Here is an 18,200-nt window from a genome sequence, read left to right as displayed (position 1 = left end):
CGGGTAACAACTTTTAGAATGTCACATTGAAAAACAAGTACAGACAATGACTTCAATTGATAAATAAAGAATCCTTTACATTGGAACATGTAAGGTTTGGCATGGATTCTGTTGCTGCATTTAATGAAGAAGGACGAGATACAGTTTCTGACTCAACGTCCACCTCAGAGCTGCTCAACCGTGTACCAATTAGACGAAATGGCGATAATAGTGCCGCGGAGCTGATACCGTCCATCAATCAAAGACGCCATTCGTGGTCAGACTCTACTGATATATTGATTAGTAGACCATTGTATGAGTTACTTGATGACATACATATATCATCACCGGTACCGCATGATTTAGATCCAGGCCCCGATGTACAATTTAAGAATATTTCGGATCTGGATGAAGTAATTACAACCTCGAATGATGCTACTGATCCCTCTTTTAGGTACAATTCACAAATACAGGGTGACTTGCACATGTTATATAATAACATCCAAGTGTTTTTGATTAGAAACAAGATGTCATTGGAATTTCTTAAGATATTCAAAAAATATGTAAGTTACCTGATTGCCGATGGTTTTGATCCCTACGAGAACGATTTCGTCCTCCGAATACAACATGAGTTGGATGGATCTTACAAGTTGAGTTCCGTTTTGAAGGAAATATTGAATGTCTTCCTCTTGAAACCAAATACTCTATTGACAAAGTTGACTCATTGGGAATATTCTAATTCCGAAAGAAACCTTAAGAAATATTTCCGATTTTGGCTATATTCATATGATGTGAAAGAGTCATTAAGAATTCGTAGTAGCCAATGGGATGGTTATGTCATTGGTAAATGGTTTGACACTTGGAGATTAAACTATTCGCATAAAGTAGAGCTCCCCTTACAGGATGCTACACAGTTTGATGAGGACCGATTGGCAAATAACATGTGGGATATTATGGAAAGGAAGATGATATTATTTAAGGCACAAAATGATATGGCAAGTAACTATCTTGCACAGCGTGTATGGAATAAAATAAAATCAAGAAGAGACAAAATAAAAACTATGCAAGGCAATGTGGAAGTATTTCTCCGACAAAAGGATCTGGCCAATGCCATTCGATTTTGGAAGTTGGCCAAGCTTTCAAATAAGGCCAGAAGGATTATAAGAGATCATACTTTGCAAAGAAAAATAGTTTCTAAATTGAAATCCAAATTAAGCCAAATGAATAACCTGGATAAACGTGCAATGGTATACAATCGAATGTTTGTTCTCGGTAAATATACGAAATTATGGTCCGAACAATCTACTAAACACCAACGAACTTCTGCCGATAAGAGGAGAATGGAAGAACTTTTCATTAAGTCCAAGACACTAAAGATTATTGAAAATGTAATGCAGAGAAGGAAACAGGAAATAGTTGCTAGACAGACACTTGATCAATTATTAAAGGCATTTATATTCCAAAAAGTGTGGAAAAGACGATTCTTAGACAGATCAAATTATTATAGAATTGTAAATAGGCAAGAATTAGAACAAAAACGGAAATACCTGGTCATATGGGGCCGACATCTTATGTGGAAAACTAAGGCGTTTGAAAATTACAGAAGAGACCTTGGTCGAAAGTATTTGAAAATATGGATACTTAAGAGACGACAACAATTACGGGAAAGGCAGGTTCTTGGTTGCTACTTCAAAAAATGGAACAAGATAGTTCACATAAATCAAAAATTAGTTCAGTATGAGCATAAACAATTCTTATTAAAATTCATTAATTTATGGAAGGTCCATAAGGTGAAGAACACTTTTAATCTTGAGAAATCCATCAGTCAAAATAGCCAAAGGATCAAGTTAGAGTTAATCAGGAAATGGCATCGTGAAGCTTTCTTCTGGGAAGAACAACGTAAAAAAGCAGACATTTTCTGTAAATTGAAAATTATTATTAAATTAAAGAGGAAGTCGACAGAGATCTTGTCAAGCTACGAAAGATCAGAGAAGATTATCCCGATTTTTCAGTGCAGGTCCAAATTGTCAACATATTTTTCCATCTGGAGAAAACAATCACTTACCTTACGTGATAAAAAACTGAGGCACATGTTATCACAGTACCAGTATAAACGTGCCAAATACATGAAGAAAAGATATTTTAATTTTTGGAATCAACGGTATAGTTTTTTTTGCATTGAATGTGTTCTCATAAGTCAAGGCTCTCAAGATGGGCGTCTTAAAAAGTATGCTATCGATTGCTTTAAAGAGAGGATGTTAGACCAGTACGATAGGATTGAAATAAGTGAGGAATTTCGAACAGAGCATCTACTAGAAAAAAGTATGCTAAAATGGCGAGTCCACTTTTCACAACTTGGTGAGTTACAAAGGATTCTTGATTTACGGATCAACGATTCTAATTTATCCATATTGCAAGACTATTCTAAAATATGGAGCATGAAACTGATGAAAGTGTCAAGAAATAACGAAACTGTGCAGATATTTAGGAGGCGTTGGGACAGGGCTACTGAGAGAGGAATATTGTTATTATGGAAGAACAAAATTCAATCCACCGCAAGAAAATCTATGGATGATCATGAAAACTCGCCGAACTACCAGACACCAGTAAAGGAACCAAGTGATCTCTGGACGACTATCCCAGGATCTGAACGAATAAAGCGGTCCAAGATGAGGGCAATGATGGATCATTACGGCAAAGCCAGGAGAGCCATTCCAAGTCCCATCAAATCATCGTCGTCATTAAATGCCACTGCAAGAAAGAGAATTGAGACCCAAAAAACTGCTGTTGGGATTCAATGGGATAGAAGAAGTCCATCTCCAAGAACAAGAACAAGTACGAGAACGAATAATGTAAATTCAGCGATTAGGAAAAGCTCCATCTTATTGGGGGATACACAGGATCTGAAACCGATGCCACCTCCCCGTGCTTCGGGAATAACACCAGAGAAGACATCGCACTTATCTAATGCAGACCTGCTGGGGTCCCCTACCAAAAGAAGACCCCGTGGTAATGACAATTGAACATAAATAGTATAAATATTCTAATGTAGACGTTATTTATTATCCATTTGGAGTTACCCGCGCGAACATTTCTCGGTGGCAAAAAATAATGAAATGTCATTTGGAAGGGAGAGTTAGTTAACAGTGTGTTATAGAGCATCTTCAAGCCGGCATCATTCCCATTGACTACTATAAAGAGTACAATTGCGAGCCCAAGTAATACATACAAGGATAATTATAACAAAAAGGAAAGATGAACGGAATTCAAGTGGATATGAATCGCCTGAAGAAAGGGGAAGTCAGCTTGGGGACGTCTATCATGGCGGTAACATTTAAAGACGGTGTGATATTGGGTGCAGATTCGCGTACAACTACAGGTGCTTACATTGCTAACCGTGTTACTGATAAATTAACGAGGATTCATGATAAAGTTTGGTGTTGTAGATCCGGTTCTGCTGCTGATACACAAGCAGTGGCTGATATCGTGCAATATTACTTGGATTTATACACTACCCAATATGGAACCCCATCTACTAAGACAGCAGCATCGGTATTTAAGACTTTATGTTACGAAAATAAGGATAATTTGACAGCAGGTATAATTGTTGCCGGATTTGATGATGACACGAAGAAGGGTGAAGTGTACAGTGTGCCATTAGGTGGTTCCATCCATAAACAAAAATACGCCATTGCAGGTTCTGGTTCAACGTTCATATATGGTTACTGTGATAAGAATTTCAAAGAGGACATGACAAAGGATGAGACTATACATTTTATTAAGCATTCCCTCTCACAAGCAATTAAATGGGATGGGTCCTCCGGTGGTGTCATTAGAATGGTAATTTTAACCGAAAGTGGTGTTGAAAGATTAATCTTCTATCCAGATGAGTATGAGAATTTGTAGCGTATATATATATAGACGTGAAGCATAACGAAAAAGTAAGTTTATATGTGTTATTTTTCAAATATCAATCAAAACATGATAAAAATTCTTTAATTGTTATACTTGAACTATCTTGAAAATTTCCGATCGCTTACATAAAGTAAGTATGCACCATCACTCAATAACAATTCGTTAATATTAGAGAAGTTGCGCATGAGTCAGCTAGTCGTTGACATATGTAAGTTGAATCAGGTTCTTTTAAACCTCAATGAAAGAAGCAAAGAGATCTTTACCAATTCATCAAGAAGATTTCGTGTAGTAGCGCAGTTGTTAGATATTCAACCATACGATGACGAAGAAAATGAAGGATTCTTGTGTAAATTGATAGTCGGGAATTTACCAGATTTCCATGCACAGATTTTGGATGATGTAGCCCATTTTACACAAGTTAAGAATGTACGTCTGGAATTGTATGTCTCAGAATCTCTCTATCGATCCACTTTTGATATAAATTGCTCAAATAGAACACCAGAGCTATATGATGCGGTAGACTTAACGGTGGCCATTTGGAATAACGGATTCATCAATATAAAATGTGAAGTAATTGATATTGAAATACTTAATTTAGAGGAAGTGAATCAATTGCGAGAATTCATAGCCTCTCCAATGGGGCAAGAATTCCTTCAACTGTCTAACTCCACAGGAGACTATTCCCAACCTAACACATAGATATTTTCTTATATAATAGATAATATTCGTCTTTAAGAAAACATGTTTTCTTTTCTTTTCGTAATAAGGATTCTAATAATTATGTTCTTAATAATGAAATATAGGAATGAATTGAAAAATATACTAGTTTACAGTTGTTGACTTGATTTGTAATTAAAGTTGCAGAATTCAAGCTTGTTGTTTAAGATTAAAATGCAATCTTCTTTGAGTTTCTTTTTTTGTTCTTTAATAGAATCTTTTGCTTTTCTAATTGCTCCTCTTCTTCTTCTTCGGAATCGATATCCATTTCTTCTTCTTCCTCTTCTTCTTCAGAAACCATTTCAGCTCTTTCTTGTTCTCTTGCAAGTTTATTGGCAATTTCCACTTCTCTCATTCTTAATAATTCAGGGTTAGCTTCCACCAATTTCTTATCTCTCAAGAAATCTCTTTCTTTATTACCTCTCATTCTATTCTTATAGAAGGCTCTTTCACGTTTCACTCTAATTTCTTCAATTCTAGACATAGCCTTCAAAGTTGTAGCCATTAATTCTCTGTTATACCTCACAGGGACGTTTCTTCTTTGAGCAAAAGTTAAAGTGGAATCCACGGCCAACTCCTTCCCAGCAGCCTTTCTAAAAGCCTTAGTCCACTTCAATTTACGTGGATTACGACGTTGTTTGAAGGACTTATGACATTTCGAACGACAGAATCTGAATTCTTTAGCGTCGTTACGAACAAACATGATACCATGACCTGGGTATACGGGAGAGGAACAGAAGTGACATTGGTAGATTCTCATTGCGGTTGGTTGTTGATGCTATTAGGAATAGATGACAGACTTGTACAATGCAAAGAACGTTATAGGATAAAGGCTACTGTAGGATCAAAAAGGATTAGATGAGATGAGATGAGATGGGTTGAAATGCTAGAGAAAATTTTTCATCTTAAAAAAAAAGAGGTTTTTGTCACGAAGCGCTGGATTACGTAAGGTCGATCTATTGACTATATAACGTATACACCATTTGTTATCAGAGAGTTCTTACAAAGATCACAGTCCTTACTAACGTGCGTAATGTAGTGTTGGAAGCAGTCAATGTGCCACACTCGGCACTTGTTAGTTGATTCACCTTCAGAGCTCGGACTTCCATTTTGCAAGCACGACTCACTTCCACACATAACACCTTGAATAGCTAATTTGTTACAGTTCTGACATGTGGCTAATTCGAATGTTGACACAAGATATTCCTCTAACTCAGCAATACATTTTAAGTCCATACCGAATACACCATTTTGAGTTCTGTAGAACCATTTATGTTCACATAATTTAACTAGAACGGCTTCAATTTCCGTCGCCGTAAAGCCATCATATTGTAATAATTCTGTAGATCCTAACGTAAAAGTGGTCCATTTATTCCATTTATTTGTTGTATTGTCACCTGTAGCGCTTAATAAAATTCTGTTTACCTCATGGACAACTATCGAGGACGTTATAGCATTTCCCTGGTCCATTTCTCTAATGATTCCACTTTGTATACAAAATTTTTCTAAACACCATTTAACATATTCAATTTCCTTGGGGGTGAATCTTGTTGCCAATTTAGTCTCTTCAGTGGATGAAAGATTGACATAAACATAAAATCTGTTACTTTCAGGTAATACTACCCTTGAGTCCTCCTTGTTATCATTGTTATCGTCATCTTCATTATCTTCAGTGGTTCCAACAGTATCAAAAAGACCAAAATTCTGTCTATTCTTAATGCTCACAGCACTTTTCCCAATCCCGTGGCTGATTCTTAAAATCTTATAGTTAAGCAGATTCAATTTGATATTAATGGCATTAATATGTTCATTCAGGGCCTCTAACCAGTCTGAAATTGTCCAATGGGCGTTCACGTCGTGAGAATCCACTTTCAATCTCATCAATGCAAGCATCAATGCATTTTCATGACAGACACCTCTTGCGGCTAGAATATATTGTAATAGATATCTAGAGATATCATCCGCTGTGATATTTTGTTGCTGGGGTGGGACTATTGGCACCTGTGCTTCCTGAACTACAGACATGGGTTGCTTGTGTTGTTTTAAGCAATATATTAGGAACTCTAAACTATAAAAGAATCGCAGACACGTGAAACTTTTGAGATGATTATGCGTTAACGCGTCGCCCAGAACAGCATAAGCTACAGTGATGAATATACACTACTTGAACAGTATAGAAAGAAAAGCAATGTCTGTGTTTAGGTCCGTATTTACGACAAACTAAACCAACTATTAAAAGCTAAAACAGAAAGTTTAACGTCTGGCAGTAGATAAAATCTAAATAATGCAATCGAATCAGATGGAAAAAGAGCAATTAAAAACACGTACAACTTGACTAACCGAGACACATGGCCAGCAGGAACAAAGAGTTGTAGGATCATGAATCTAGTAAATTAATCATCAACAATCTTTAAAAAACAGAGTAAAATTAATCTTGAGGGTTTGTTGATTGACAGTTTTTGAAGAGCAGGAGAGCACGTGAATTATTTGTGTTTATGAATAAATCAATTTCCTTACTTTTTTTTATAAAAATTAGCTTCTATGGCCAAGTTGGTAAGGCGCCACACTAGTAATGTGGAGATCATCAGTTCAAATCTGGTTGGAAGCAATATAAATTTTTTATTGGAATTTTTTTTTTCGATGAGGTTTTTTTTTCTCTAAATATATTGAACAAGTAGATGAGAAACCTTCTTGTCTGATTGTTAGCTTGACTGGAACAGTAGATAAATAGGAAAGTGTGTTTTCATTATGTCAAACCCTGATGATCTAGATGATGGTCTTTTATACGAATATGATGATGCTGTTGACGCCGAACCAATAGAAGAAACTGAAGAAGACCAACTTAATGATAGAAAAAGACCACTAGAAAATGAAGGTGTTGCAACCCAGGAGAATACAAGTATTGAAGAACGTGGTGATGATAATGTGGACGAAAGTCATCTTTCTAAGAGACAGAAGAAATTGAAGAATTCAAAACTGCACCAGAAGAAAAAAGAGCAAGTAGAATATCAGATAAATCAAAGAAAGTCGATTCCAAAAGCATCTTCAGAAGCTATTGTTGAATATTTGGCCACGTTAATTAGGGAGAAGAATCCTGATTTAAGTGCATTGGAGTTGAACGAACTGTACTTTAAGAAGACAGATTTCATTTCCACAGAGAAATTTAACGTTGATCGTAATTTAGTAAACTTCCCACAATTCTTATTGCAATTTTCAAAGGCTCCTAAATCAGTTATACTCTCAATGTCCAACATTAGAGTTGCAGACGTTTACAGAAGTGTTGAAGGTAATAATAATGCTATAAAACTATTCGCTAAGAATAAACTGAAGGATGACCTGCAATCTGTTGAAGATATTCTAGGAGACAAGAAAAGTAAAGGTGAAGGAAAAGATAAGAAGAAGAAAAAGGGAAGCATGAGGTATAACAATTTAAAATACTTTATTTCAACACCAACAAGAATGAAGAGTTTATTAGAATCCACCGACGCCTTTTTTCAAGGTAAGGACAAATTGGATATAATTCTAGATGCCAGTTACCTTGATCCTAAAAATAATTCACTACTGTCTTCAGATAACACAATTGTATTATGTGAAATTTTGAAACTTATCTTGGAAAAGAAAAGTTCAGTAAAGATCTTATTGTATTAGCCGTATCAGTAATGTTAGGTTTTTTCTGACAGAAAAAGACTTCGATTGTATAGTATATAGTGGATATATCCAAAAGCATTTTCTCATCATGAAGGATAAAGCCTTAGTAAAGTTTTGTACTATCTAATAAAATACGTTCTTTTTTTGGTGGCGTTACATATGTATAGTTTTTTTAGGCGCAAACACTGAAAAAAATATATGTTATCTGTTCTATGCCGTTGACTTTGAAAGGTTGAAACAAAGGGTTATAGCAACATTCGTAGATACACAACATCAAAGAGCCATTATACCCCACTGGGTCACCCAGTATTATTTGCCCCTAGTATGTATATATAATACCAATCAAGAAAAGGGTATCCAACTCTCATAGGTCTAAAAGTATACAAATGTAATAGCCAGAGAACATTGAGGGACCTATTAAAGCTATATTGGTATGACTTCATAATGGTAAGCCGACGCTAGATTACAGATTGGAAAGGGTTCAGGATTAGCACGTACTGTATTTGGAAATTGCTCAATGAGCCGGAAAGGATAAAGGGTTCCTTCCGTAAACGCAACCAAATCGAGAACCCATTGTGTACGTAATTAAAAGAGAGGTGTAGCGAACTTCTAACTAAATTTAGTTATCCGACAACGTTCCACAATGGAACATTGGTACAACAATGGACGTGACGTTCGGGTTTCCTCCTGTTTGGGAGCTCTATTGCACGTTTGTTTTGTTCTCCGATTGTCCTTCTGTCTCAACGCTCAATTTCTTCTCTGCGTTTCCCGTGGGCGCCATCCTATTGATCACCCAAATAAGAAGGTGACTTGAAAATTTGGCATCTTTGATCAAAAGCAAAGAGTTGCACACAATCTGCCGTACATGACAGATCCCATTCCCTTAGAAGTTTAGTTACAGACCCTGCGGCAAGAGTGTGCGCTTCTTTTCGGATGGATTCGCTATTCCTAATGCACAAGTGATTGCATAGGACTGTAAGAGAGAGAAACATTAGCTCTTGTCCCACTATAACTTTATTATACTTTATCGCAGAGACATTGTGCATACGAAATTATGTACTGTTTGTGTTTGTGTTTGTTACAGATTGAAAGATGAGGCCATGTTAAATTTTGCATCAAGAAGATTTTTCGCAGTGAGATGTTTTGAGGTGAGTATCCTCCCGTTCTAATCATTTAGCAGTCCCTGTAGTTTCATGAAATGAATATAAATACATCCTCAAATTCGACTTGTGAAATCCTATTTTTCCTCATAAACTTGTGTTTGATGTTTAGTTTTTACCATATCTTCAAAAGCAAGCAAACGCAAATAATCCGATACGATGTTTATTAAATCAGCAATTTTACTTGGGTTAAGTTACTTATCTGTTGTTCTGTCGAAGGAAATAACAGATGTTAAATACTCCGGATTATCTTATTCTCCAGCGTATTCTGTTCTTTACCCAGACCAAGGTTGGATCGCCTCTTTTGATTTCAGTATCTCAGATACTTCCTCGATTGCTAAAGGTGATACGTTTTCTTTATCAATGCCTTATGTCTATCGTGTTAAATTTGATGATAATGATGAATATATTGCTGTACCTTTAAATAATGGTACTAACGCCTTCCAGTGTACTGTCTCTCAACAAGCCGCTTATCTGAACGAAGATACTATTTTAACATGTACGGCTTTAACAGATCTATCTTCCTACTCTTCAATCGATGGTGCACTCTCATTCGTCGTGGTTTTCAATAGTGGTGGTTCAGCATATCAATATGAATTAGCAGATGCCAGTTTTTTTTCAGCAGGGACAATGGATGTCCCATTAGGTGATCAAATGTCTGCTCCAATTACATTTAGTGCTGCCCCAGAGTTTACCGGTGCGTATTCTATTGGTCGTTCAACCACATTCGGTTATTTTGAAAGTTATTATGTTGGTATGCAATGTCCAAACGGTTATTTGGTGGGTGGTGCTGGACAAATTAACTATGATATTGCAGATGCCGGTTATAGTTTGGATTGTTCTTCTGTTCAAGTTAACAAATCTGGTAAATTCAATGATTGGTTCCTACCAGAAGATAGCGAGGACTCTGGGGCTGATGTCAATTGTTTCAATAATGAATTATGGTTCACCGTTGGTGAAGAACAATCTGGTGAGATGATCTGGGTAAATGCATTACAATCCGTTCCAGTTGGTTATAATACTATAAGTCATGACATTAATCTACAATATACCTGTATGGACACGATGGCGTCAACCACGTACACTACTTCGTACACTAAGACAAGAGTCTACGTCAGTTATGAAGGTGTAAACTCAGCAACTGCAACTGCTGTATTAAAGCCTAATGATCCTTTAAAAACTACAACTACTACTCCTTGGACCGGTACATACACCACCACCTACTCCACCGAGTCTACTTACACCACTGGTACTGACGGCTCCTCCACTCCAGAAATTATCATCCATGTTGAGACTCCAAACACTGTTTTGACTTCTACCACCACTACTCCTTGGACTGGTACATACACTACTACCTACTCTACCGAGTCTACTTACACCACCGGTACTGACGGCTCCTCCACTCCAGAAATTATCATCCACGTTGAGACTCCAAACACTGTTTTGACTTCTACCACCACTACTCCTTGGACCGGTACATACACCACCACCTACTCCACCGAGTCTACTTACACCACTGGTACTGACGGCTCCTCCACTCCAGAAATTATCATCCATGTTGAGACTCCAAACACTGTTTTGACTTCTACCACCACTACTCCTTGGACCGGTACATACACCACCACCTACTCCACCGAGTCTACTTACACCACTGGTACTGACGGCTCCTCCACTCCAGAAATTATCATCCATGTTGAGACTCCAAATACCAATATAACTGTTACCAGTACTACTAGTAGTATTAGTCTTTCAACTGATATCACAACCTCATCTGAAAAAGTGACTATCACCACAACAAATATTTCTACAACGATATCAACCATAACAAGTTGCGAAGGAGGATGTAATCCTGAACTACCAACTACGTCGGTGGATACCAATACTTCGAGTGCCAACCAACCTTCTTCTTCCAAATCTTCAACTGATATCTCAACAACTACCTCTGTCGATCAAACGTCTTCTGTGCCAACTGTAGAAAAATCAGTTGGTTCTACTGTTGTAAGATCATCCACTACATTAACTATCGAAGAATCAAGCTATATAACTGTTGTAAGAACATCCACATTTAGTACCCAACCTTCAAGCCCTTCAACAACTGTTAACGAAACAAGTTCTGTAATGACTATCCAAAAATCTACTTCAACCGCTATTGTAGAATCATCTTCCACATTAACAATTCAAAAATCATCTATTACTACAATTGTCCAAACCTCTTCCTTACCACCTACCCAAAATTTACATTCCACTACAATTTCTATGCATGTTACTTTCCCAAGTAGTACTTTATCTTCAGTTCTAGTGCAATACCCACCATCGAGCTCCTTTTCAAAGCCTCCTTTGCAACCATTCTCTTTACAGATAAGTTCTATTAATACTCCACTCACTCTATCAGAATATCAAGGTTTCGGTTCACAGCTACAAGCAAATGGTATTTTATCTCTTCTAGCCACTTTATTTTCATTTATTCTGTTATAGCGTTTTCAGCTACTGGTCTTTTAAACTAAATTCTCATACCCACACCCGCTTGTTTCATTTATTAGTCTTTCCAAGGGTCCGTTAAGTTCTTTTATATTTTGAGCTCACTCTCATTTTTATTTTAAATAATTATCTTAAATACACTTCGTTTAATAATCTCAGATTTTCTACTTTAGTCTCATCTAGATTGCATTCCTTTATATCGTCGAGTGTGTTACTCTACGTAACCATGTATAATATTGCGCTAATGTTTTGTTCTTTTTGGCGCGAAAAAAAATTTTTAACCTCATCTCATCTCGATAAGTATATTCGATGAGTTAGTTCATTTCAAGACTCACAAGTGGTTGACTATAAGCATCTTCAAAGGATAGGTTAGTGGAAAACAGTACAGTATGGCTAGAAAAAAGAGATCTCAGGAATCTATTCTAGAAAGAACAAATAAAAAGAGAAAGCAAGAAGACGCATTATTGGAAACAGGATCCTTCAATGATGCAGGTTCTTTGTCTGATACGGATGTCTATGATAAGGTTGCATCCAAAATCAAGTCCTGGGATGATGAGGAACAAGATTATGAGTTAAAACCAAGAAAACTGAAAGATGCAGAGGAAGATATGGTTGAAGGGCTTCCGATTAAGATTAATGGGAAAGTTGAAAGAAACTTGGTCAAGAGGCAAAGAAAACAATCTCAAACAAAGGAAGAAATAGAAGATGATGAAGATGAAGAAGAAGATAAATCTGAGACAATGCAGGCATCTGAGAAGGATGCTGTAAATGAGAGTGATGCAGAACCTGACACTGAAGAAAGAATTATTGAGCTGAAGGAAGATATTGCCGATCTCGTTGAAAAGATTATGGAAGATCCAGAGGAAAATACAACTGCTCTAACGAGATTGTGTAAAATGGCTAATTCAAAAAATCCAAACAACTGTAAGTTTTCCATGCTGGCATTAGTATCTGTTTTCAAGAGTATCATTCCTGGTTACAGAATTCGACCTTTGACAGACTTAGAAAAGAAGGAAAAGGTGACTAAGGAAGTTGCTAAGCTGAGAGCATTTGAGCAGGCTCTTGTTGCAAATTACAGGAACTACATAGAAACCCTGAAACGATTGTCAAGGGTTGCAAATAATGATAACCCTGTTCAAGTTTCTCTTGGTGTTTTAGCTATGCAAGCTGCTAACGAAATTGCCTCCAATGCATCTCATTTTAATTTTAGGTCAGAAGTATTCACTCTGATTTTACGTCGTATTTGCAAGCCAAATATTGCTGTTGATCCAATTGCCGAGGCTTCAATAAAAACAATAGAGACTCTATTGAATGCCGATGATGAAGGTGGTATCTCAATTGAAATAATAAGAATTCTGTCAAAAATTTTGAAAGTAAGAAACTACAATGTGGAAGAAACGGTTTTGAACATGTTACTCTCCCTGGATGTTCTTCACGATTTTGATCCAAACACTAGAAACGACGATGAGAATGTCGCATTTAAGATGAAGAAAAAGGATAGAGTCCATTTATCCAAAAAACAGAGAAAAGTAAGGAAGGAAATGAAGGAAATTGAGGAAGAAATGCAAAAAGCGGAACAAGTTGTATCTGCTGAAGAAAGAGAAAGAAACCAAGCATCGATTTTAAAAATGGTATTGTCGTTGTATCTAAATATACTGAGGAATAAATCTGAGAGACTAGTAGGTTCAGTATTGGAGGGTCTTGCCAAATTTGGAAATATGGCTAATTTCGATCTTTTGGGAGATTTCTTAGAAGTGATGAAAGAGCTAATTTTTGACGCCGAAATGGATAATTTGACTTCTGCAGAAGTGCGTAAAGTCCTGTTATGTATTGTCAGTGCATTTTCCATCGTATCCAATAATAACCATATGAAAATCAATATCGATCTCTCCACATTTGTGGATGCTCTTTATTCTATTTTACCATATGTTTCGCTTGATGCTGATTTGGAGCTTTCATACAAATCGTTAAGGTTAGCTGATCCACTTAATGATGAACTGATAAAACCAGCAGTTAATGTATCAACCAAGGCAGAACTTCTACTAAAGGCACTAGATCATGTCTTCTTCAGATCCAAATCTGGTACAAAGATAAGAGCGACAGCCTTCACGAAACGTCTATATATTTGTATGCAACATACACCTGAAAAGACGACAATAGCTCTATTGAAGTTTATTGAAAAGTTAACAACAAGATACCCAGAAGTCGGGGGGTTGTACTCTACTGAAGATAGAATTGCAAATGGTAATTTCAACATGCAAACTGACAGTCTTTCAAGAAGTAATCCAGATGCAGCAACTCTATGGGAGAATGTAATCCTTACCAAGCATTATTGTCCTATAGTGGTGAAAGGTGTCCGTTCATTATCAACTAAGTCCAAAGAATTTTCAAAATGATATAACTTTATAACCCTTAATAAATTAGCGCACATATATAGACGAATTTCAAAACTGTACATTAAACAAATTACCCTCAAAGAATAATACAAAGTCTCTTATTTAACTTATACGATAAATTAGTTTAGTTGTAGTGGTATGGCATGTGACTTTATTTGTTGATGTAGTTGAAAAACCTTTTCACAAAGTTCAAGATCTGCTTCAGTAGCTCAGTCGGCAGAGCGTCAGTCTCATAATCTGAAGGTCGAGAGTTCGAACCTCCCCTGGAGCATTTTTTTTTTAAACTCTCTCTTCAAAATATATCATAAAACCCAATTTTTAAGATAGTGCAAATTACAAGCACCACTTTTTATTTTTATAGTATTATTTTGACATTAAGGATATAATTTTACGATGATTGTTTGAAATTATATCAAATTTTTATTTAAGTAATAATAACATGGTGCAGAATTTATATTATACGGTACATAAAAGGCAGCTGTTAAGGTTATGAGTCTTATATTTTTCCTTCGTTGATGCAATGTGATACTGATATATAGATATATATATATATATATATTATTTAGAGAAGGGATTGGTATATTCTGCTTTTTAAATGCTGAGTGAGAAGATGATGAATATCTCAAAATTTGTAACTAACTTGGGCAGTAACCCTGCGGTCGTTAGTTGAAAATGATTTCAGTTGAACCACTTCACCGCCCTCTATCTCTTTACTAGCAGAATCTGCCCATTCTAAAGGCACTTTTGCGTATGCATCCGTATATGCAAGGACATTGAAAGTATAGGAACCCTCTTTTGTGAGTTCCGGAAGAAATGTAACACTAGCCGTTATTTGTCTTATTAGTCCACGTATTTGATTCTGAGTCACTTCCTCATCGATATCACCCTCCTTTTCAGAAGGTGAGAGGTGAGTGACATCAAAACTCCATCTTTCCACAACATCACCTTCATCTTTATCTACAATGCATAGGACTAACTTATTACACTTGCCTCCCAATAACCATTTGTGTACCTGCAAAAGAATTCTACGGATATATTGTTTCAATTCATCATCATGGGTTTTAAGTAATGTCAACCCATATTTCTTTACGGTATTAAAGTCTTCGGGAGGATAGACTCCACGTTGATAGAGGATCGAATTGATGCTGTATTCAAAAAATTCAGTGATCGTTCTAGTAGATCCACGCAGAGAAATTGGTTGAGACATATCGAGGCGCCCAATTATGTTTATATCTGATGATTCACCTATGTATCTAATCTAGATATGTTGTTTTGATGTGTTTTCGAATGCCTCTTTTTCTCGCCTGCAGAAAGCGTTGAAGTAATTTTTAGTTCATTGTAGCTCTATAAAAATTAGATAGTAACGTTACAATCAATATATGTAGATATGATTTGTTTGCTTTTATGGGAAATCATGCGAATATTTAATTTTGAATTAACCTTGCTGTCAAAGATTCTAAATCTTCTAAAGTCTCAGGTTCTTCAACCTCAATAATATCATGTGCAGTTTCCTTTCGTTGATCTCTGATGTAATTGACAGATTTAGCCTTCTTTCTTGGCTCATCCTCAAAATCATCCTCCATGTCCTCACTTAGGTTAGGTTCGCCTAGATATGCAACATTCCTTGTTTCCTCATCACTTTCATCTTCTTCGAGGGCGGCTTCCATTTCTCTTCTCATGGCTTCTAATCTTTTTCTCTTCTTTTCTTGACGTTTTTCCTTTGCAACTTGTTTATCCTTACTGTCCACAGTTGCCATAACTTCAGCTTCCTTGTTCAAGAAGTCATGTTTCTGGCTTTCGGCACTACCCTTTTTCTGGAATTCCTCTTCCCCTTCTAGTTCATATACAGGATGAGCTTCTCCATCGTCATCGAAAACAACTTTGCTTGCGTTACCCTTAGTGGATAATGAGGCTTTCTTAGAAAGAGCTTTCTTTTGTGCTCTTCTGGAGGATGGTAAGGTTAATGCAGGAAGCTCATCTTCCACCAATTCATGATCTTTACGTTTCACAGTAATGAAATCTTCATCTTCATCCTCGTTTGCTTGGGATTTGGTTACGTTCAAATAATGTTCACTTAGCACAGTTTGATTTTTACGTTCAAACATCTTATCAATTTTTGTTCTAACTTGCTTAGAGTTATCTTTAACAATATCACCATCTTCATTCGCCTTTTTCAAAGATAATAATTGTCTCGGAGCATTCTTTAATTCCTTTGCACGATTGATTGTTGACATTCCTCTTATCTTAATCTTAGGGGCACCTGGAAGTCCCAATGATGTAGCAAATTCCTCTGTAGGTAATTCATCGAATTTGAAGACATCTTTATCCTTTTGAACATAGATGGACCTTATATATGAAATAAATGCCTTTTGACCCAAATATTTCAATTCCGGATCTTTGAATAGAAGAGATTGTAATTGGGGTTTTATAGATTTCTTCTTTGATTGCTTAATAGTCAGTTGATTTGGTAAGATTTTTCTAGCGCTCAATCTTTTCAAGAAGGCATCCTTCTCAGTGGGGGTCAACATGATAAGTGATTTACCCTTTTTACCATAACGAGCAGATCTTCCGACTCTATGAATATATGTGTCAGCATCTTCAGGGCAATCCAGTTGAATGACCCAATCCACAGAAGGGAAATCGATACCTCTGGCAACAACATCGGTAGCAAATAGACACACTTGTTGAGCGCGACTAAATTTATCCAAAGTTTCAGTTCTTGCCTTTTGCTTTTGTCTCCCGTGCAAGTGCATTAATGATATACCAGGCTGTAATTTTCTAAATGTTTCATAAACAAAATGGACTTGTTTGGAACTAGACAGGAAGACAATCATCTTAGCCTTCAAATGAGTCTTAATGAAACTAAATAATACATCTAATTTATCAGCCAATTCAACTTCAATATATGATTGTTCCAATGTAGCTGGTGTGGCTGCTTCTGCATCTGATTTTTCGTTAGCTTTGTCCATGGTACCCACTGATTTATAATCCGTTAGAGATAACCTTGCTAAATCGGCAAGGGATTGAGATTGTGTAGCTGAGAATAAAAGTGTTTGTCTTGAAGGTGGTAAATTACCAACAATGGCATCTAAAGTTTTCTTAAACCCCATATCTAAACATCTATCAGCTTCATCCAGAACAAGCATTTGAAGATTTGATGTATTTAACCCTACGGCCTGATCTAAATGTTGTAGAATTCTTCCCGGGGTACCTATAAGGATATTAATTCTTGATATTCTTTCTAATTCAAATTTAACGTCCTTCCCCCCAATAACTAACCCAGCGGAAAACGAAGTATGGCTTCCGATTTTGATTAAAACTTCATATATTTGCATTGCCAATTCTCTTGTGGGTGAGATTATCAAAGCACCTAACCCATCAAATTCAGTCCATCTTTCACGATACAGTTTTTCCAATACTGGAATCAAGAATGCTAAGGTCTTACCTGACCCGGTCTTTGCAGATCCCAGAACATCATAACCTTTGAGCGAGACCGGAATGGACTCTCTTTGAATATCGGTAAGCTTTAAAAAGGCAGCTTCACTTAGTCCCTTCAAGGTTGCGTTACTAATGGGTAAATCTTTGAAGAAAGTGGTCTTTGCAGTCTTTGGATCATAATTTTCAATTTTGTTGTTTAGATCCTCAATATATTCGTTTTCCTTCTTACGGTGATCTTTACGTTGAGATGTTGTCAATCTCTGTTTTCTAGCCATGGTTGCAGATCTTTGGTATTGTCCTTTTCTCAAAGTTCTTAGTTGTCTCGCAGTTCTTAGAGCTGAAGAATAAATAATCTTAAAATTTTGCGATGAGCTTCTTGGATTTTTTTTCCAAAAAAATGTGCGAACGTGGGAAACGATTCAACAATTAGCCGCCCAAAGCGAAATCTTGAAAATATAAACTATGTATT

The 18,200-nt window shown here is 36.5% G+C and overlaps 10 protein-coding genes and 2 non-coding genes across 12 annotated transcripts; 8 read left to right on the top strand and 4 right to left on the bottom strand.

Moving 5' to 3' along the window:
- Positions 1 to 101: 101 nt before the first annotated feature.
- SFI1 (Sfi1p) lies at positions 102 to 3,002 on the top strand (the record flags this gene model as incomplete). Its single annotated transcript, XM_003673052.1, has 1 exon — positions 102 to 3,002. The coding sequence occupies one exon, from the start codon at positions 102 to 104 to the stop codon at positions 3,000 to 3,002; it is 2,901 nt and encodes a 966-aa protein (XP_003673100.1).
- A 232-nt stretch (positions 3,003 to 3,234) lies between these two features.
- Positions 3,235 to 3,885, top strand: PRE3 (proteasome core particle subunit beta 1; the record flags this gene model as incomplete). Its single annotated transcript, XM_003673051.1, has 1 exon — positions 3,235 to 3,885. One exon carries the CDS (start codon positions 3,235 to 3,237, stop codon positions 3,883 to 3,885), a length of 651 nt encoding a protein of 216 aa, XP_003673099.1.
- A 192-nt stretch (positions 3,886 to 4,077) lies between these two features.
- TEN1 (Ten1p) lies at positions 4,078 to 4,593 on the top strand (the record flags this gene model as incomplete). The annotated part of the gene is made up of 1 exon (XM_003673050.1): positions 4,078 to 4,593. One exon carries the CDS (start codon positions 4,078 to 4,080, stop codon positions 4,591 to 4,593), a length of 516 nt encoding a protein of 171 aa, XP_003673098.1.
- A 187-nt stretch (positions 4,594 to 4,780) lies between these two features.
- On the bottom strand, positions 4,781 to 5,371 carry RLP24 (ATPase-activating ribosome biosynthesis protein; the record flags this gene model as incomplete). Its single annotated transcript, XM_003673049.1, has 1 exon — positions 4,781 to 5,371. The coding sequence occupies one exon, from the start codon at positions 5,369 to 5,371 to the stop codon at positions 4,781 to 4,783; it is 591 nt and encodes a 196-aa protein (XP_003673097.1).
- A 203-nt stretch (positions 5,372 to 5,574) lies between these two features.
- On the bottom strand, positions 5,575 to 6,636 carry NSE1 (Smc5-Smc6 complex subunit NSE1; the record flags this gene model as incomplete). The annotated part of the gene is made up of 1 exon (XM_003673048.1): positions 5,575 to 6,636. The coding sequence occupies one exon, from the start codon at positions 6,634 to 6,636 to the stop codon at positions 5,575 to 5,577; it is 1,062 nt and encodes a 353-aa protein (XP_003673096.1).
- Positions 6,637 to 7,146: 510 nt separating this feature from the next.
- On the top strand, positions 7,147 to 7,219 carry NCAS0Atrna4T. The gene has a single exon. It is a non-coding gene; the product is annotated as a tRNA-Thr (tRNA).
- A 140-nt stretch (positions 7,220 to 7,359) lies between these two features.
- Positions 7,360 to 8,259, top strand: CMS1 (Cms1p; the record flags this gene model as incomplete). The annotated part of the gene is made up of 1 exon (XM_003673047.1): positions 7,360 to 8,259. One exon carries the CDS (start codon positions 7,360 to 7,362, stop codon positions 8,257 to 8,259), a length of 900 nt encoding a protein of 299 aa, XP_003673095.1.
- Positions 8,260 to 9,578: 1,319 nt separating this feature from the next.
- On the top strand, positions 9,579 to 11,894 carry SAG1 (Sag1p; the record flags this gene model as incomplete). Its single annotated transcript, XM_003673046.1, has 1 exon — positions 9,579 to 11,894. One exon carries the CDS (start codon positions 9,579 to 9,581, stop codon positions 11,892 to 11,894), a length of 2,316 nt encoding a protein of 771 aa, XP_003673094.1.
- A 392-nt stretch (positions 11,895 to 12,286) lies between these two features.
- On the top strand, positions 12,287 to 14,293 carry NOC3 (Noc3p; the record flags this gene model as incomplete). Its single annotated transcript, XM_003673045.1, has 1 exon — positions 12,287 to 14,293. One exon carries the CDS (start codon positions 12,287 to 12,289, stop codon positions 14,291 to 14,293), a length of 2,007 nt encoding a protein of 668 aa, XP_003673093.1.
- A 198-nt stretch (positions 14,294 to 14,491) lies between these two features.
- On the top strand, positions 14,492 to 14,564 carry NCAS0Atrna2M. The gene has a single exon. It is a non-coding gene; the product is annotated as a tRNA-Met (tRNA).
- Positions 14,565 to 14,915: 351 nt separating this feature from the next.
- MAD2 (spindle checkpoint protein MAD2) lies at positions 14,916 to 15,500 on the bottom strand (the record flags this gene model as incomplete). The annotated part of the gene is made up of 1 exon (XM_003673044.1): positions 14,916 to 15,500. The coding sequence occupies one exon, from the start codon at positions 15,498 to 15,500 to the stop codon at positions 14,916 to 14,918; it is 585 nt and encodes a 194-aa protein (XP_003673092.1).
- Positions 15,501 to 15,717: 217 nt separating this feature from the next.
- On the bottom strand, positions 15,718 to 18,006 carry HCA4 (RNA-dependent ATPase HCA4; the record flags this gene model as incomplete). Its single annotated transcript, XM_003673043.1, has 1 exon — positions 15,718 to 18,006. The coding sequence occupies one exon, from the start codon at positions 18,004 to 18,006 to the stop codon at positions 15,718 to 15,720; it is 2,289 nt and encodes a 762-aa protein (XP_003673091.1).
- Between the last annotated feature and the right edge of the window lie 194 nt (positions 18,007 to 18,200).

This window comes from Naumovozyma castellii, chromosome 1, assembly GCF_000237345.1.
Source record: "Naumovozyma castellii chromosome 1, complete genome".
Classification (NCBI taxonomy): Eukaryota; Fungi; Ascomycota; class Saccharomycetes; order Saccharomycetales; family Saccharomycetaceae; genus Naumovozyma; species Naumovozyma castellii.
The sequence above is the reverse complement of the archived record's forward strand: the minus strand, read 5'-3'. Positions and strand labels throughout refer to the sequence as shown.